Source organism: Guyanagaster necrorhizus (genome assembly GCF_019112545.1).
Source record: "Guyanagaster necrorhizus MCA 3950 unplaced genomic scaffold BT62scaffold_4, whole genome shotgun sequence".
NCBI lineage: Eukaryota > Fungi > Basidiomycota > Agaricomycetes > Agaricales > Physalacriaceae > Guyanagaster > Guyanagaster necrorhizus.
In genome coordinates, this window is record NW_025064883.1 from 929387 (window position 1) to 944554 (window position 15168).

The 15168-nt window shown below is 48.7% G+C and overlaps 9 protein-coding genes across 9 annotated transcripts; 5 read left to right on the forward strand and 4 right to left on the reverse strand.

Moving 5' to 3' along the window:
• Positions 1–54: 54 nt before the first annotated feature.
• Positions 55–1400, forward strand: BT62DRAFT_991392 (phosphoglycerate mutase-like protein). The gene is made up of 4 exons (XM_043190280.1): positions 55–405; positions 453–535; positions 590–671; positions 724–1400. The coding sequence occupies exons 1-4, from the start codon at positions 375–377 to the stop codon at positions 1329–1331; spliced, it is 804 nt and encodes a 267-aa protein (XP_043043947.1). The 5' UTR covers positions 55–374; the 3' UTR covers positions 1332–1400.
• BT62DRAFT_927742 (UPF0103-domain-containing protein) lies at positions 1287–2691 on the reverse strand. The gene is made up of 8 exons (XM_043185338.1): positions 2639–2691; positions 2542–2588; positions 2397–2490; positions 2281–2349; positions 2121–2233; positions 1963–2074; positions 1780–1914; positions 1287–1731 (listed from the first exon to the last, which is right to left on the reverse strand). The coding sequence occupies exons 1-8, from the start codon at positions 2647–2649 to the stop codon at positions 1368–1370; spliced, it is 945 nt and encodes a 314-aa protein (XP_043043948.1). The 5' UTR covers positions 2650–2691; the 3' UTR covers positions 1287–1367.
• Positions 2692–2813: 122 nt separating this feature from the next.
• Positions 2814–3404, reverse strand: BT62DRAFT_884145 (60S ribosomal protein L32; the record flags this gene model as incomplete). The annotated part of the gene is made up of 5 exons (XM_043182789.1): positions 2814–2874; positions 2926–3071; positions 3118–3141; positions 3194–3302; positions 3358–3404. The coding sequence occupies 5 exons, from the start codon at positions 3402–3404 to the stop codon at positions 2814–2816; spliced, it is 387 nt and encodes a 128-aa protein (XP_043043949.1).
• An 812-nt stretch (positions 3405–4216) lies between these two features.
• Positions 4217–6124, forward strand: BT62DRAFT_978592 (kinase-like protein; the record flags this gene model as incomplete). Its single annotated transcript, XM_043189357.1, has 4 exons — positions 4217–4999; positions 5058–5526; positions 5579–5696; positions 5758–6124. 4 exons carry the CDS (start codon positions 4217–4219, stop codon positions 6122–6124), a joined length of 1737 nt encoding a protein of 578 aa, XP_043043950.1.
• Positions 6125–6752: 628 nt separating this feature from the next.
• On the forward strand, positions 6753–8567 carry BT62DRAFT_1001273 (translation elongation factor EF-1 alpha; the record flags this gene model as incomplete). The annotated part of the gene is made up of 9 exons (XM_043176708.1): positions 6753–6786; positions 6849–6983; positions 7034–7128; positions 7191–7403; positions 7457–7593; positions 7644–7961; positions 8015–8306; positions 8360–8477; positions 8530–8567. 9 exons carry the CDS (start codon positions 6753–6755, stop codon positions 8565–8567), a joined length of 1380 nt encoding a protein of 459 aa, XP_043043951.1.
• A 318-nt stretch (positions 8568–8885) lies between these two features.
• BT62DRAFT_916867 (dienelactone hydrolase) lies at positions 8886–10288 on the reverse strand (the record flags this gene model as incomplete). Its single annotated transcript, XM_043184015.1, has 11 exons — positions 8886–9062; positions 9114–9185; positions 9236–9253; positions 9310–9450; positions 9561–9589; positions 9645–9705; positions 9758–9787; positions 9848–9873; positions 9925–9984; positions 10036–10122; positions 10171–10288. 11 exons carry the CDS (start codon positions 10286–10288, stop codon positions 8886–8888), a joined length of 819 nt encoding a protein of 272 aa, XP_043043952.1.
• A 146-nt stretch (positions 10289–10434) lies between these two features.
• On the forward strand, positions 10435–11297 carry BT62DRAFT_1001275 (uncharacterized protein; the record flags this gene model as incomplete). The annotated part of the gene is made up of 3 exons (XM_043176709.1): positions 10435–10546; positions 10603–10765; positions 10817–11297. The coding sequence occupies 3 exons, from the start codon at positions 10435–10437 to the stop codon at positions 11295–11297; spliced, it is 756 nt and encodes a 251-aa protein (XP_043043953.1).
• Positions 11298–11384: 87 nt separating this feature from the next.
• Positions 11385–12632, forward strand: BT62DRAFT_1001276 (uncharacterized protein; the record flags this gene model as incomplete). The annotated part of the gene is made up of 5 exons (XM_043176710.1): positions 11385–11673; positions 11705–11845; positions 11898–12328; positions 12380–12479; positions 12526–12632. 5 exons carry the CDS (start codon positions 11385–11387, stop codon positions 12630–12632), a joined length of 1068 nt encoding a protein of 355 aa, XP_043043954.1.
• A 39-nt stretch (positions 12633–12671) lies between these two features.
• BT62DRAFT_927746 (uncharacterized protein) lies at positions 12672–15130 on the reverse strand. Its single transcript, XM_043185339.1, has 5 exons — positions 14756–15130; positions 14680–14703; positions 13406–14629; positions 12934–13342; positions 12672–12880 (listed from the first exon to the last, which is right to left on the reverse strand). Exons 1-5 carry the CDS (start codon positions 15107–15109, stop codon positions 12825–12827), a joined length of 2067 nt encoding a protein of 688 aa, XP_043043955.1. The 5' UTR covers positions 15110–15130; the 3' UTR covers positions 12672–12824.
• Positions 15131–15168: the final 38 nt, after the last annotated feature.

Consider the following 15168-nt stretch of genomic DNA (forward strand, 5'->3'; position numbering starts at 1 on the left):
GCCAAACATACGCCGGAACTAACCGGATCCTTACGCCCAGTACTGTGTATAGTAACAGTCAACGGTAAACTGCTGGTGCGAGCCAGTTTACTTAAAAAAATTTCGCCGTCGATTCGACTTATTGCAGAAGAAGGATGCCAGTAACGATATGCTTATTCTACGCAGTTTACTTTAATCTTCCACACTGTAACATCTCAACGGTAAGTCTTCAGCTACCTTGTAACTAGGAATTAAATAAATACTTGACACCGCTTAAGAGATGGCTAATGTGTAATACTTTCATTGTGCCCTCCCGGTATGACCCTCACGTTGTGTTATATATACATTGGCATCTGATAACATAAACATCCGTCTGTTTCTTTATCACCCTCATCATGGTCGAGAAGATTTACATTGTGCGGCATGGTAAGCATCGCGTCCCGATCTAGTGGTCCATTCTGAACGGGTTGAAGGCTTCCGAATGAACTGGGTCATAAGCAACTGGAAAAGCGCAACTGGGCTACCGAGGGATCCTCCCCTGGCTGCATTGGGCGAGGTATTCCTTCTGGATTCGAGATATACACATCGATATAATAATATATTGGAACAGGCGCAGGCGCGGGAATGCGCGTCATACTTCCTTTCGCTGCCAGAGGATGAACGGCCTACAGCAATCTTCTCTTCGCCTTACTGTGCATATACGTTTCTGGCTCCAGTGCTCATTTTCACTGATCCATGGCTTAGACCGTTGTCTTCAAACAGCTTCTCCCGTCTCTGCTGCCCTTGGTATCCCTATCTACGTTGAACACGGCCTCTCAGAATGGTATTCTCCCGTCGAGCCGAACACAGGACTCCATCCTCGCCCTGGACCTGCATCTTCCCTCGAACCGTATTTCCCAGGTCAGATATCAACCGACTGGGATAGTATTCACTACCCCTCGCGACTAGGCGAAACTGTTGAAGAGGTGCATGTCCGTGTTGAATCCTTCCTCCAGGACTTTTTACCTCTTCGACCTAAAGCAGAGAGGGTCTTATTCGTGAGCCATGCAGCAACGATCGCTGCGTTGGTGAGGTTACTCAGCGAAGAGAGGAACATGCCCATCAGGATAGGATGCTGTTCATTGAGTCAATTTCACAGGGACGGAAATGCTTGGTCCAGGGTCAAGATAGCAGATGGCTCTCATCTCAGTGGAGGATCCTTGAGAGATTGGGGTTTTCAGGATATTGAGGTCGACAAAGGACGCGTTGTCAACGACCCTGGTGTTCCGGGCTCGGAGAATGAGAAAAACGAACCAGTGGGTTCAATGGTAAGCAAAAATTTGAATGTGATTGGCGTTACAAGTAGTCTGTAGATGACGTCTATTAAATTTGTATTTATACACACATACTTAGAATGTCACCCATGCGCTTGCATAACTTACACTTGAGTCCCTCAGTGTTTCGCAAGCACTGCTCTGCTCATAACGTACCCACTTCAGCTTCGACTCTTTCCCCAGTGTCGCCATAGCACCCAGCAGTACACCGATAGGATGCCTGCCACATATCGTGTTCTTGGTCTTGGAAAGGTATGCCGCGAACCTGGTGTGCGCCTCTGCTGGTGGCAGCGTGAGGATATTCATTGCTTCGTGGTCAAGTTGACGGATGGAGGTGTGGATAGGGTTCGTACTTGTCGACGATGAGCGGGATAAACGGACTCCGGCCGTCCCCGGTGTCGAGGAGGGATAATAGAAGGTATATGAGAATCGAGTACCCCTAGATTATGTATAAAATAATGATAAAAATGGCTGACGTAGGACGTACCAATGACAGAAGTCACTTGATACGACGCAAAAGGTGTCTTCACGGGCGAGATAGGGAGCTAGCAGAGCACCATAGGCTGTTTCTTCTTCCTTGGTAACGGAGCCAACGACAATAGGAACAATGGATATATCTTTCCTGCTAATGGAGTGAAGACCGTTTCTGGGAGCCTATGGACCCTCTCACCCTTGGAACATCTTCCTGACGTACGGAAGATGCATCTCAAGACTATGCTCCGCCTCATCGTCTTCGTGAGCCAAGGCCTCGAATCGGTTCGTAGCTCTCAGTTCCTGGATCGCTGCGCCGTCGTCAGCATCAGTAGGTGACAAGAAAGGGGAACGCACTATCGAGATCTAAAGGCAAGTTCCCAATAGGCGTATCGTACTGCTCGCACCCCGACAGTGCGCAACCTTGGATGTACAGGTGGTGCGAGGGACCGAGGATAAACACCCGTTTACTACCAAGCCGTCAATGACTGTGCGATGGGTAGGGAGAGAGAATTACATTAGTTTGGTATCGATGCTCTTGTATGCCCAGGCAGCTGCAGGACCTGAATAGGCGTATCCAGCATGGCTGTAGCTCTTTCAGGTTCAATTCAAAGAGCAGCTAAAGAGACATACGGCGCTATGACGGCCTTACAGCCTTGGATAGGATAAGGCTCATCTGGGTTCACCGCAGAAAGCCAGCCACTGAGCTCGTCATTAAGGATGGTGCCTGTTCAGTCTCCAGTTCATCGCTCGAATCATAAGAAAGTATCGACGTTACCATCGCCAGGATACCAGCTGCCTGCGTGAGATGCAGAACGAACGTTTCTGTGAAATGAAGGTGAGATGTTTGGGATACCAGACAGAAAGGAACAAACTCGTAAGACATTGATGAGTAGTAGTAGTTGTCGGGATACTGATCAAAGCTAAGGATCACACATCTAAATTAGGTCACTACTAAATCAACAAGTCGCATGTCATTATTGCCGCATGGAAAATTGGATGAATATATGTCAATATGAAAGGCGCAAAACGACGACAACGACAGTAGCTCTACTCTTCCGACCGCAGACGGGCAGCAGGGTTCGTCACCTTGACTCCCAGAACCTTGGCCCTGTATAAGCAGGTAAGATAGAAAACTAGGGCAAGTAAAATGCACACGGACCTCTCCAAAATTGTTGTGCGATTTCGGCTGCTCACGTTGTGGGCAATCTCGGCAGCGTAGCTCTTGTTGTGCATCAATAGAAGCTCGACTTCCCGAACATTGCTGACGAGGAATTTTTTGAGGCCGTTGGGAAGGAGATGGCGAGTCTACAGTAACATTAGCTGCAAAAGTTGCTCAATTGGGTGTGTGTACCTTCTTGTTGCTGCCGTATCCAATCTACAAAGTAGGGTTGGTTGCGCAAAGGACACGAAATGCAGACTGAACTTACCTTGGGCATGGGTGTTTGACCCTTGAAGCGACGTCGCACCCTGTTGTCAATACCCTTGGGTTTCCGCCATGCCTCCTTCACACTGTGGTAACGATCTGACTGGTGACGCCTGCATATTGCATTTTTTTTAACATCGCTTCTTCGAGTGCATAGAGAATACAAACTTGAAAGGCTTGGTGCGCTTCTTGACAATAGGGATCTTGACGGCCATGGCGGTCTACGAGAGCAGTGTCAGAACCAGAACCAGAACCAGAACCAGAACCAAAAGTGTCCGAAAGCAAAATGAAAATTTGTCCCCAGAGCGTCATCCAACTTGTGAGAAAGGAATCCATCCGCCAATCGCATTGAAATTGATATCAAACGCATCGAATTGGCACTCTGGTCATGATTCTACAACATAGGAGAAAAAGTGGGCAGCAGGAGGAGACACTCACAGTGTTTTTGAAGGATTAAGTGAAGGCGGGGGACGTGTGTATCCCACACCAGGTTGCTGTGCAAGATTACGTAATGGGACCCCGGGGACGGCGATTTGGTCCTTTCCCGGTAAAGTCGGACGCAGAACGCCTTGGATGGCAATTTAGAGGCTTTGGAGGCTAGCGAAGCGAACGCCTGGGTCATTGAGAATTCTTGTTATCTTCCACCATGTAGATTTCGATAGGTGAGCTAGATTTTCTCTATTCTAACAATACTGTCCAAGTAATACTTATCGGGCTTCTTACCTGTAATCAGACAACTATCGCCATCTTTCCAGCTATATTCAGCACTGAGAACGAGCACGACTACTCTCGTTCCACCTTGACATTCCATGACATGGTCCTCGCAGGTATTCCACGACAAAGTCAGGAATTTCGGAACCCACGTGGGCGAGAGCCGGGATCACCTGGGGTCTCACTGCACCGAGAAAGCCAAACTACTACCTCATCATTCAGAACAAGACCTTCCTCTGCTCCTCCACCAAGGCGTTCCCTCTTGCATCTCCTTTCTCATACCATACGTACCAAGGCCAATATTTTCAGTCTTTCTATGCTCTCGGCCCCGCCCCAACTGGATTTGGCCTTTGATAGCGAAGAATGGACTCCACAGCTCCCTGCACGGTTATACAGAGCTGCCAGCGTCGGTAGCTGGGGCGTCACCTCAATTGGTCGCGGATTCGACTGGGACCAGAACGAAGATGCGTCCGAGTCCATTTTCTCGCAGAAAGGCTCCCCACAGCAAAAAATCGACGCTTTGCCGCAGAAAGAGACGCCTCGACAGTCAGTATACGAACCATCCTTTCCAAAAGCCGACGAAGCTAGTCTGGGCAGAAAGACACCAGGCGGTATTGTTCCAGACAGCGCAAAGGTTATGCGTCTCGTAACCAATGTGACCTCGACTCCCCCCGGTATACTAACGTCCACCCTTTCTACGGAGCCATCAGTATACTCCCGCTCATCGTCGCCACTGCTGTCGACCACCCCAGGTTCATCCAAAGTTCCCACCCCGTCTCGTTCTCCCACAGCACCACAGCCCCGGCGCCGCTCATCGCAGCAACGGGTTTCACTGATTGCCGGGCGGGTGTCAATTGCGCCTATAGAACCCCCTTCGCCGCCGCCGATCTTACCGAAATCGCTTAACCGTGCAGACAGCACCAGCAGTCTGCTCAGTGTTGCCTCCAGCACACGAGCTCCTTCGCCTGCCAGGTCATCGGAAGAGTCGTTTCTTGGCGAAAGGACTATCTCCGAATTTCACATCGAAGGAGAAATCGGACGTGGTGCTTACGGGTTGGTGAAGCGTGCACGGGAAATTCTGGACGATGGCTCTCTGGGGGTATGTAAGATCCGCTTATCGGACTTTGTGCGATGATCTGATTTGCGACAATTTCTAGCCGCCTCTTGTCATCAAACAAGTGATCAAGTCGCGTATACTGGCCGACTGTTGGAAGAAACATCCTAAACACGGTACCATTCCCATCGAAATCTACGTCATGTCCGCCATATCCAATACATCCTATGTACTGCCATCGAAACGGCCATGGGATCCTCGCCGGTTCGATTCGCTCACATGTCTCCATAATCCGACCGAGTCAGGCTCTGATGAGGATGCCTGGGTAGAGGGAAAGACCGTCAAAGGTCATCCCAACATCTGTCCTCTTCTAGATTTTTTCGAGGATAGTCATTATTATTATCTCGTCCTTCCCTCATCGACACCAGAACATGGCGTTGACGATCCACCGCCACCGTCCGATCTTTTTGATCTTGTCGAGAGTTACCCTCAAGGTCTTCCTCCGGCTTCTGTTCGCACTTATCTAGGTCAGATAGCCGACGCATTGTGCTTCCTTCATTCGCATGGAATAGGTCAGTGTTGGCTCATTTGAAAATATCTTGACTGACGGTGACCTCTAAAAAGTTCATCGCGACGTAAAGGATGAAAACGTTGTGCTGGGACCACATGGCCGTTGCATCCTGATTGATTTTGGTAGCTCCGGATTGGTCAAAAAAAATGGCTGGGATTCTTTCAGTGGAACGTGTGTATTCGTTCTCTCGTGTCTGAAGGTTGTTTCGAGGCTAATTCTTATCTTTAATCAGTCTTGACTACGCGGGTCCAGAAATTCTTCGTGGCGAACGCTACCAGGGCAAGGAACAAGATGTTTGGGCATTTGGAGTTGTTGCATATGTTTTGCTCGTTGGAGAATGTCCGTTTATGACTGCGGCTGAGGCACAGGAAGGACTGGACTCCCCGTTTGCCAGCGCCTCTATGGCGCTCGACGAGAGGTGTAGCGAGGAGAGGGAGACTGATGGGGAAGAACAGGATGGCGGCGGTGCGCTTGGAGATGCTGCTGCACTTGTCAGGGCTTGTCTACGATTGCAAGTTTCGGCTCGGCCGACATTTGAGACAATTCTCCAGTCACGATTTCTGGCTGGCAACGGTGGATGGACGTCTTGCGATTCCTAATCGAAACTAAAACAGCATGGATAACTTCTACCAAGGAAGATGTATTCACCAATCATTGTATCAACATAATTTACATTCGACACCCAATCCTGTAGTATGCATGCATCTATATCACTTCTGACTCACTGGGCTGTTTTACCTCTCTCTCTTTCTCGCCGTTGTTAGACAGACTCATCGATAGCGCATAGACCACGGTAAAGATTTGACTGTTGTACCAGAAAACAGTTATTATCTTCATTTTATTTTTGTGGACGGTGCCGATATCGGCGATGCGGAGTCATAATTAGTCACACTTTTTTATCAGCCATCTGATCAAATTTGGCTGTAATCGATAAAAATTTTTCAGACTCGCAGTATAATTAAGACCAAACATCTTTTTCCTGTCTGTCTACCTTCTTCCTTCCCCTCCACCACCATCTCTCATTCCCTTGTAACTTGTTGTACCTCTAAAGTAAGTGCCTCGTCCTCACATGACATCACTTCTTCTGTTAGACATCGCCTACATTTTCCCATCTCTGTCGTGTGCTTGTCGCTGGCAACAACATAAAATTTTTTCTTCTGCGCATATGGACCGATGTAGTGCGATCTATGACGCTAACGTTCCTCCCTACTTGCAGAATCTATTAAAATGGGAAAGGAAAAGACTCACGTTAATGTCGTCGGTGAGTTGTCTTATCGATGCACCATCGCCTGGTCGTTGGGCTCAGGCACTAAACCATTGCAGTCATCGGTCACGTCGATTCCGGTAAATCGACTACAACAGGACACCTGATCTACAAGTGCGGTGGTATTGACAAGCGTACCATTGAGAAGTTCGAGAAGGAAGCTGCTGAACTCGGCAAGGGGTCCTTCAAATACGGTGCGTAATGATGGATGTGTGAGCCGACCCTTCATGCTGAGTCTCTATAGCATGGGTTTTGGACAAGCTAAAGGCTGAGCGTGAGCGTGGTATTACCATCGATATTGCTCTCTGGAAGTTCGAGACTCCCAAGTACATGGTTACGGTCAGTCTCACAGCACCCAGCACCAGCGACCGTGATTGATATTCATCTGCTTACTCCGACAGGTCATAGACGCTCCCGGACATCGCGACTTCATCAAGAACATGATCACCGGTACCTCCCAGGCTGATTGTGCTATTCTCATCATTGCTGGTGGTACTGGTGAGTTCGAAGCCGGTATCTCAAAGGACGGTCAGACCCGAGAGCATGCCCTTCTCGCCTTCACCCTTGGTGTCAGGCAACTCATTGTTGCCGTCAACAAGATGGATACTACCAAGGTACGAAATTTGCCCCTTTTTTTCTTTTTCGTTTGATTGACTTTTTTCCCCAGTGGAGTGAGGACCGATTCAACGAAATCGTCAAGGAGACTTCCACCTTCATCAAGAAGGTTGGCTACAACCCCAAGGCCGTTGCTTTCGTCCCGATCTCTGGATGGCACGGTGACAACATGTTGGAGGAGTCCGTCAAGTAAGCGCGACCATGTGATGCCTAATGCCGCTTCTTAACGTTCTCTGTAGTATGCCATGGTACAAGGGCTGGACGAAGGAGACCAAGGCTGGTGTTGTTAAGGGTAAGACCCTTCTCGATGCCATCGATGCCATCGAACCCCCTGTCCGTCCTTCCGACAAGCCTCTTCGTCTGCCCCTTCAGGATGTCTACAAAATCGGTGGTATTGGTACCGTTCCCGTCGGCCGTGTTGAGACTGGAATCATCAAGGCCGGAATGGTCGTCACCTTTGCTCCTTCTAATGTCACTACTGAAGTGAAGTCGGTCGAAATGCACCACGAGCAGCTCGAGCAGGGCTCTCCTGGTGACAACGTCGGTTTCAACGTCAAGTAGGTCGAAAGCTGACTGCCTATGTGCACGTTGTTTGCTGACTCAAATGTAGGAACGTTTCGGTCAAGGATATTCGTCGTGGAAACGTTGCTTCTGACTCTAAGAACGACCCGGCTAAGGAAGCGGCCTCTTTCAACGCTCAGGTCATCATTCTCAACCACCCTGGTCAAATTGGTGCCGGTTACGCTCCCGTTCTTGACTGTCACACTGCCCACATCGCCTGCAAGTTCTCTGAACTCCTTGAGAAGATTGATCGCCGAACGGGTAAATCGCTGGAAGCCAACCCCAAGTTCGTCAAATCTGGTGATGCTTGCATTGCTAAGCTTGTTCCAAGCAAGCCCATGGTGAGATTCTTCCCCATTTCATGAGTACCTCAATATTGACCATTTATGTTCAGTGTGTCGAGTCTTACAACGAGTACCCTCCTCTCGGTCGTTTCGCTGTGCGTGACATGAGGCAGACCGTCGCTGTCGGCATCATCAAGTCCGTTGACAAGACCGAAAAGGGTGGCAAGGGTAAGACATACCTCTGCTTTTATCTGTATTTATTATTGACTCTGTTTATCAGTGACCAAGTCTGCCGAGAAGGCCGCCAAGAAGAAGTAATTAGAAGTAGAAGCACTGTATCTTTCCTTTATCAGTTTCTCTCTTTTTACTTCTTTCGTTGGTCATACTCATCACCTGTGTTACTGTCATCATCAAGCATTGTATTCACGATAACGAAGCTGGCGGCGTGAGGCCAACATAGTAGTCAGCGGCTGAACGCCGCGTGTTTTTAATAATGTAGACGCCGCAAAAGCAATGAAATGGATGCATTGTTATATGATTTAGGAACATAATCCGAATGTGTTTCATACAAGTAAGAGATGAGTATTCGTTAGAACATTTTTTAATTCGCAACCGTTATGTACCTCTCTTCCCAACTCAACACACATGTTGAAGCGGCTGAGTATCCTCGACCTTTGGTCCAAGATCCCGGCCCACTGTACGCTCGAATACTTCCATCATGAAGCCGAAAAGAGACCTGGTAAGGGCGGCGTCCCAGCGTCCTTTAGATTTCTCATCCCGGACAAAAGCGTGTTGGGCCTGAACTTCAATAAACTGAGTGGCGTCTTAGCACCATTGCAGGAATGCACAGGAGAAACTAATTACCGAGACTGTTACATTGGCGTCATCAAGCGTCTTTCGTATGAGATCACGCCCCTCGCGAGGAACATGAGTGTCCTGGAATACAATCAATAACCGGCAGCTGATGGGAATCACCTAGGATTCACCTGCTTTCCGAAGATCATCTAAAGACAGTCGAGCATCAGGTTTGAAATGTCGACAACAATTAAGTACAACTAACCACTAGTTCGCCTTTCCCAGTCATGTCGCCGTTGCGAACGCGAATCAAGGAATCATCCTGTTTTCCCTTGCCCAATGTCGCACTGTGGATGTCGGTGCCAAAGAAACACACAGAGGCCCGCACGCGAGGATCGAACGCAGCCTAATGACTGTGTTTACAAGGAGCGACAGTTGAAGAAAAGTGAATCATACTCTGAAAGCCTGTTGGGAGGGCATGAGGCAGATTCATTAGGTTAATCTCAGTCATCGTACAAGGTGTCCTCCAAGGCACATCCCGGTCGCTGGAAAAGAATGGTCAGACGAAGAACAGATTTGAAAGATCGAATTGAGGGGTACCTGCGATACGCCCATTGCAATTGGGGAGAGACGTAAGGAGATCGATGGAAAGGGCTGCGTCCTATAATACTTATTATCAGATCAAGGGATATCAGACGATTTTAGAAATATACCTCATCATACGCTGCTACTTCCTTCTCGATCTAATAAATGAATCCATGAGATGGGAACACGAACACGAACTGGAGGAGGACTATCGAGACCTTATATTTGTTGCCTCTGTCGGTTCCTAGAGACCTATGTTTGTTCGTGGTTAAGGGGATAGTCGGATTACACGCACCCTCTGCGTCGTATGGAATGGCCTCCGGTCCTTCAAATTCGTGATAAACGGAGGGGCATGCTAACGCAATAGTAATCAAAGACGATCATGATATGTCACTATTTTACCTACCAACGACATATCCCTGACTGGCAATCTGTCCAGCAAAGCGTTCAACTGGCCCAGTGACCTGGTATATTTCACTAAAGACAACAACGCCTGGACACAACGTGAGGATCGATCGCGATAGGAAGCTGGGTGACTGACCAGGAAACTTTGCGTGGGGATAGTTCTGCACAAGAGGCGATATGATAAATATTCTGATAGGACGACCGTTGGCGTCGAGTTTGGTAGGGATATCGTGGAATGTTTTTGTGATGAGCATGATGATGATGGGTGGCGGGAGAGAGAGATCACATGCCGATCACATTCCGCTTTTTGGCTTAGACTCGGATTTACCCGAACCCACCTGACAAACGTGCGCTTGACGACGCCTGTACTTTTGCTCTGCCTACCTTTGCTCTGCCCAGCATGGTCGAACCCACTGCACGTATACGCCCGTTCAAGGCAGAAGATGAGAAACTTGCAAAATTCACCATTGCGAAGGCGAATATGGAGGGGCTGACGACGGCGAACACCAAAAGTGAGTGCATTCACTGGCAGAGCTGCGATGGATTACCAGACCTTACAGTGGATTAGGCTGGCTGCACCCTTTGACTATTAGTATATGGGTGGCCCTGTCTTGCATCTGGATCGAATATATGCAATGGTGGCCTAACGCCCACCACGGCTATGTCTCTTGTTTGAAGCCCCTGCCAGCATTCGCTTGCATCGCAGTACCCATCTTAGCATTGGCTGATTGGTGAGTATGTTTTCAAACATACTCTTTTCCTTCTTGACCCAGGTTATATAGGATAAATCGACCGCATTTCGAAAAAGTGCTGCAAACAATCCTACGAAAGCCTGATATGCACGACTTGGCTGGTTATTATTCTCGTACCCCAGCCTCCGGTTTTTGGCTACTTGAATACGGCGACAGCTTTGTCGGACTGATTGCTGTCGATGCATCACTCGATCACAACTCCAATCCGGACGCTAAAAAGAAGCAGAGTCCCTCTACCGCTGTGATTACTCACTTCTCTGTTGACGAAAAGTACCGGTCTACCGGCGTTCAGGATGATCTTCTTGCACATGCTGTCCGTCATGCGTTTACGTCTAGTCCTACCATTCAGCGTATAGAAGGCATCGACAGTCCTCTGGTCAAATTTACCGGACCTTGTTATACTGTTGCAGGATTCAAAATAGACTTGGTCCTCGAACCAATTGGCACATTCAAATGGAGGCCGAGGAAAAGAGTCCTGGAAAGGTCGGAATGGGAGAAAAGAGCCCAGTAGTTGTAATCGTACTGTACCGGTTATGTAGTTGGGTTATATGTGGCATTCTATTTCATTCTTTCACTATGACCAGCTTGTCCTTCCACCATGTTCATTCCAGACATCCTTCAATCCAACCGTCATTCTCTAGTGATCCTCCAGTCTTCTGTCTCACAGTCAGCGTTACCCTTGCTTCGTAAAGTCGTTGAAACGTTTCCAGGCAATAAAGAGCAGCCTATCTGCGAAACACTCCTGTTTTGCTTCCTACACCTTTCTTCAAGTCTAATCAATCGAGACGCCGATAGTTTGACTGCGTACGACCGTATATCCAGTGTACCAGGTTACGATGATGATTGGATAGATCCAAGAGACTTTATCTCGAATACCGTCGAAAATTGTGAGTTGTTGCCCTAAAATCCATAAGGTAGCCTTCCAACATTCCAAAGGCCCTGCACAACAGTTACACGTCGTAATTGACTCTGTGGACACCCTGTTGTCCGATGTTGGTAGTGTCGCAGAGTCGTACAAATTTCTTCGCGGGTTGCTGTCTCAATTATTGGCGCGGACCAGTACGTCGACGTCTTCTTTCAGTATCCCATAAAATTTCAATCATCCGCCTAGGCTCCTCTCGATTGACCGTCCACTTGCAAAATACTTGTCCTCTTCTACCATTGCTTGTACAGATCTCCTTCTCGTCCACCCTAGCCCAATTGACTGCCCATTCCCCCGCGCTCCTTACTCACCTCGCCACGGAGTATCTTACGCCGCCTCCACCTGCTTCTCCGGAACCAAAATTCTGGGGTGTCTTCTTGCCTGTGAGCGAGCGAGAATCTGATTTGGAGCGCATAATATTTGGTCCAGACGGTGAGGGCTCTGGTGCGAGCGGGGAATTCGTTGTGGAGGTCATCTTGCGAGGTGGAGGTGATCCCTCTGGTAGACGGAAGGCTGTAGAGAGGGTTCTGGAAGGTTGGGACGTCATGCAGGGCTCTTCCGTTCAGCTGACGGCTATGGAAAGCTTGAAAAAATTATTTTGTAAAGCACGGGTCGAAGAAGTACATTTTTATTCTAGTTCTTCTCCTCAGCTCTCATCTGCATTTGGCTAGGCTGCTCCAGATCCGACTCAAAATCTGTCATTCAATCTGAATCTAACTCCCTCTCAACAACAAGCAAGGTCACAAGTTCCATTGCCATATGTTCATGAAGGTACGCCCATATCTTACGGTATGCAACATATGTTCACGGTTCATAGGTAAAATGCTGGAGATGAAGGTACCAACGGCTGGGTCTATCTTATACGATCCAGATTCTGCAGATGACATTGACGATGATGATCCTGACGAGGACTTGGATATCTAGAATTTATCATGCTTTTTATTCTATGTATTCTGATAAAGTATCCTTCGATGCCCATTTAGTTAGTGTCTAGCCCACAAACCCTCTTCTTTCAGTCCAGCAGAGAGGGCCGACAAAGAAAAGCGGCGATGGCTCTTCTTTTTCGCCGTCTCCGCGTCAAGTGAAAAATGAACGCGAGACGGTCCAGCGACAGGTTCAGGACTGGGTACTCTCCGTTTGGAGGGAACATCTAAACCAGGAGGAGCACGTAGGTTTGCAGGGATGCTTCGACAGTCTGGGCGAACCACTGAAACTGGAACATCAGCGTCCCGTAGAGACACATTCTGGGTGTCAAACTGAAAACTGTCGGATCTCACTGAGGGCAAAGCAAGGGCAGAAACATGACGTCTTCGTTTGGGTGGAGATATAAGGACTGAAGAGGCCGAAGATGGGGAAGAAGGACGGGTGAGACGGGTGATAGCAGAGAGAGAAAATCGGTGGCCAAACTTGATATCAGCTGACGCTTTGGGGCGAGCATGCTTTGCAATTTCAGCGTTCGCGACGACGTCTGATTCGGATTTTGGCACAGCATGGTTGTTTGTATACGGGGAGGTAGGAACACTGGGTGGTAAGACGTGAATGGCAAGTTGGGGTGTACTCGAGCCAGAAGCGCTGGCGTTCACGGATGTATAGGTATGTGGGGTCAAACTAGGACGTGATCTATGTATGCGATGCTGTCAAAAAAAGAGAGAAACGTGTTATTCTTTGATACGATCATCATGAACCTTCAAACTCACGTTTCCTTCGTCATCACCAAGATCAAGAGTAGGGATACCAAAAGGTGAGGGTGTCCTCATTAAAGGAGCACTGCGAGGTCGAGGAATTTCATTCCTACCATCTTCACGTCCAGCACCTCTGTTCAATAATTGCTTCACCTTCCCCCCGAACTTCCTCAACTTGAGCAATATGTCTCGCCTTTTATTCCATGATTGGCGGGACCCTCCACGAGCAGGTCTGTCCGAAGCAACACCATGCATGCCACGGCTATTGTTGTCTGATACGACAACCCTGGTAGTCTCGATGACAGTAGGGTCAAGGGAAGGGTTGGCGGAGCTCCACACAGAGGACATGACGGCTGCAGCGTACTCCGCGGCGCCAGTCTCCAGCGAACCAATCTCTGACATTCCAATGGCTGGAGACGGCTCTACGGAAACACCGACTAATGAAGGATTATGTGAAGGAAAATTAAGGACATGTTCAGCCGCATCTAGGTTTAATTGCGCTCTGAACGATGATGTTGGTGACAGAGATAAAGATGGTGATGTGTCATGTACAGAGGTCGTGGGAGTGGGAGTTACTGCAGACAATGCAAGAGTCCACTCGGGATCATTTACGTCGGATTGAGGAGAAGCGAGGAAGCCATTCAAAGAAGGATTCCCGTCTATGCTCACACTATTGTCTGGGGTACCGGGAAGAGAAAGACCTATTAGCATAGGTATAGTAGGCGGAGCAAGTTCTTCTACTGAGGGTGAGACACGCTCTGGTGTATGGAGCAAGGGCATCGTTAGCGCTCGATTGTACCGTGAAGCATGGGCCGATGGACTTGGCGACAAAGATCGGGAAGCTTCGCGTGTACGTACAACGCCAAAGTCTTCTTTAGAGGACGTCATGCAAGAAAGTGAACTGGGGTGGTCATAAGAGGCTTGAGAAGAGTTCGTTTGGGTTCTACTTCGAGGAGGAAAAATAGATGAGCTTGGGGAGGTCGGTGACGGGCAAGGAGATGACGAAAAAGATGAGTTGGACGCTGCATCTTGACCAGAGAACGATGCACTAGGATGATCAGGGTTGCTAGCACCGAACAAAATATCCGGCTCTGAGCTGGGCGCATGATTCCGAGTTTTCTCTTCATATATGCGCATATTGTCGTTGATTTGAGATGAAGGTGATAATTCATCCGGCGATTTGTCCAGGACGCGCTCCGGGGTCATTGGTGAAGTGCAGGAAGTAGCAACGGAAATATCCTAGGCTTTAAATATAAATGCCACGTCGTATGGGGCAGTGGGCGACTTACCACCACAGAAAGTGAAGTATCGTTCTAGGGGAATCTGATGTTAATAAGCTCATAATCGAAGCAGAAATGGACGTACTAGATTGTATTTCATCAAATTCGAATCATCTAAGGGCATAGAGGGCGATGCATTTGGGCGGGATGGAGTAACAGTAAAAGAGGCTTGCTTCTTGGTATCATTATCAGGTTCAGACAGAGCCAAAGAGAGCCTTTGATGAAAGTTCAATACACGGTCAAGATGCAAAGGCTCAGGCGACGTCGCAGACGCAGGTAGATGCTGAGACTGGGCGTTGGTGTGGGTCAGGATAGGAGAGATAAAAGGACGCTCGGGCAAGGGCGTCGGGGGCCATGCGCGAGGTATTGCTGGCGACGGACTGCGAACGCTCGTCGTCATCGTCGTCGCGACCGTCGACGGTATCTGGAGAGGGTCCATGGCTTGAGCGGTCAATCAGTGATGCATGGAAGACAAGACGTGAGCTTGACGCGTTACAA

What these genes read in the sequence shown, in the direction of transcription:
- BT62DRAFT_991392 (XM_043190280.1), top strand. Translation starts at nt 375, where the DNA reads ATGGTCGAGAAGATTTACATTGTGCGGCATG. An exon ending in GATTTACATTGTGCGGCATG is followed by an intron (nt 406 to 452) that starts GTAAGCATCGCG and finishes AACGGGTTGAAG; the next exon opens with GCTTCCGAATGAACTGGGTC. An exon ending in AATCTTCTCTTCGCCTTACT is followed by an intron (nt 672 to 723) that starts GTGCATATACGT and finishes TCCATGGCTTAG; the next exon opens with ACCGTTGTCTTCAAACAGCT.
- BT62DRAFT_927742 (XM_043185338.1), bottom strand. An exon ending in CAGCTGGTATCCTGGCGATG is followed by an intron (nt 2,491 to 2,541) that starts GTAACGTCGATA and finishes GAGACTGAACAG; the next exon opens with GCACCATCCTTAATGACGAG. An exon ending in CTTGCCTTTAGATCTCGATA is followed by an intron (nt 2,075 to 2,120) that starts GTGCGTTCCCCT and finishes ACGACGGCGCAG; the next exon opens with CGATCCAGGAACTGAGAGCT.
- BT62DRAFT_927746 (XM_043185339.1), bottom strand. Translation starts at nt 15,109, where the DNA reads ATGGACCCTCTCCAGATACCGTCGACGGTCGCGACGACGATGACGACG. An exon ending in ATTTGATGAAATACAATCTA is followed by an intron (nt 14,704 to 14,755) that starts GTACGTCCATTT and finishes AGATTCCCCTAG; the next exon opens with AACGATACTTCACTTTCTGT. An exon ending in ATACTTCACTTTCTGTGGTG is followed by an intron (nt 14,630 to 14,679) that starts GTAAGTCGCCCA and finishes TTTAAAGCCTAG; the next exon opens with GATATTTCCGTTGCTACTTC.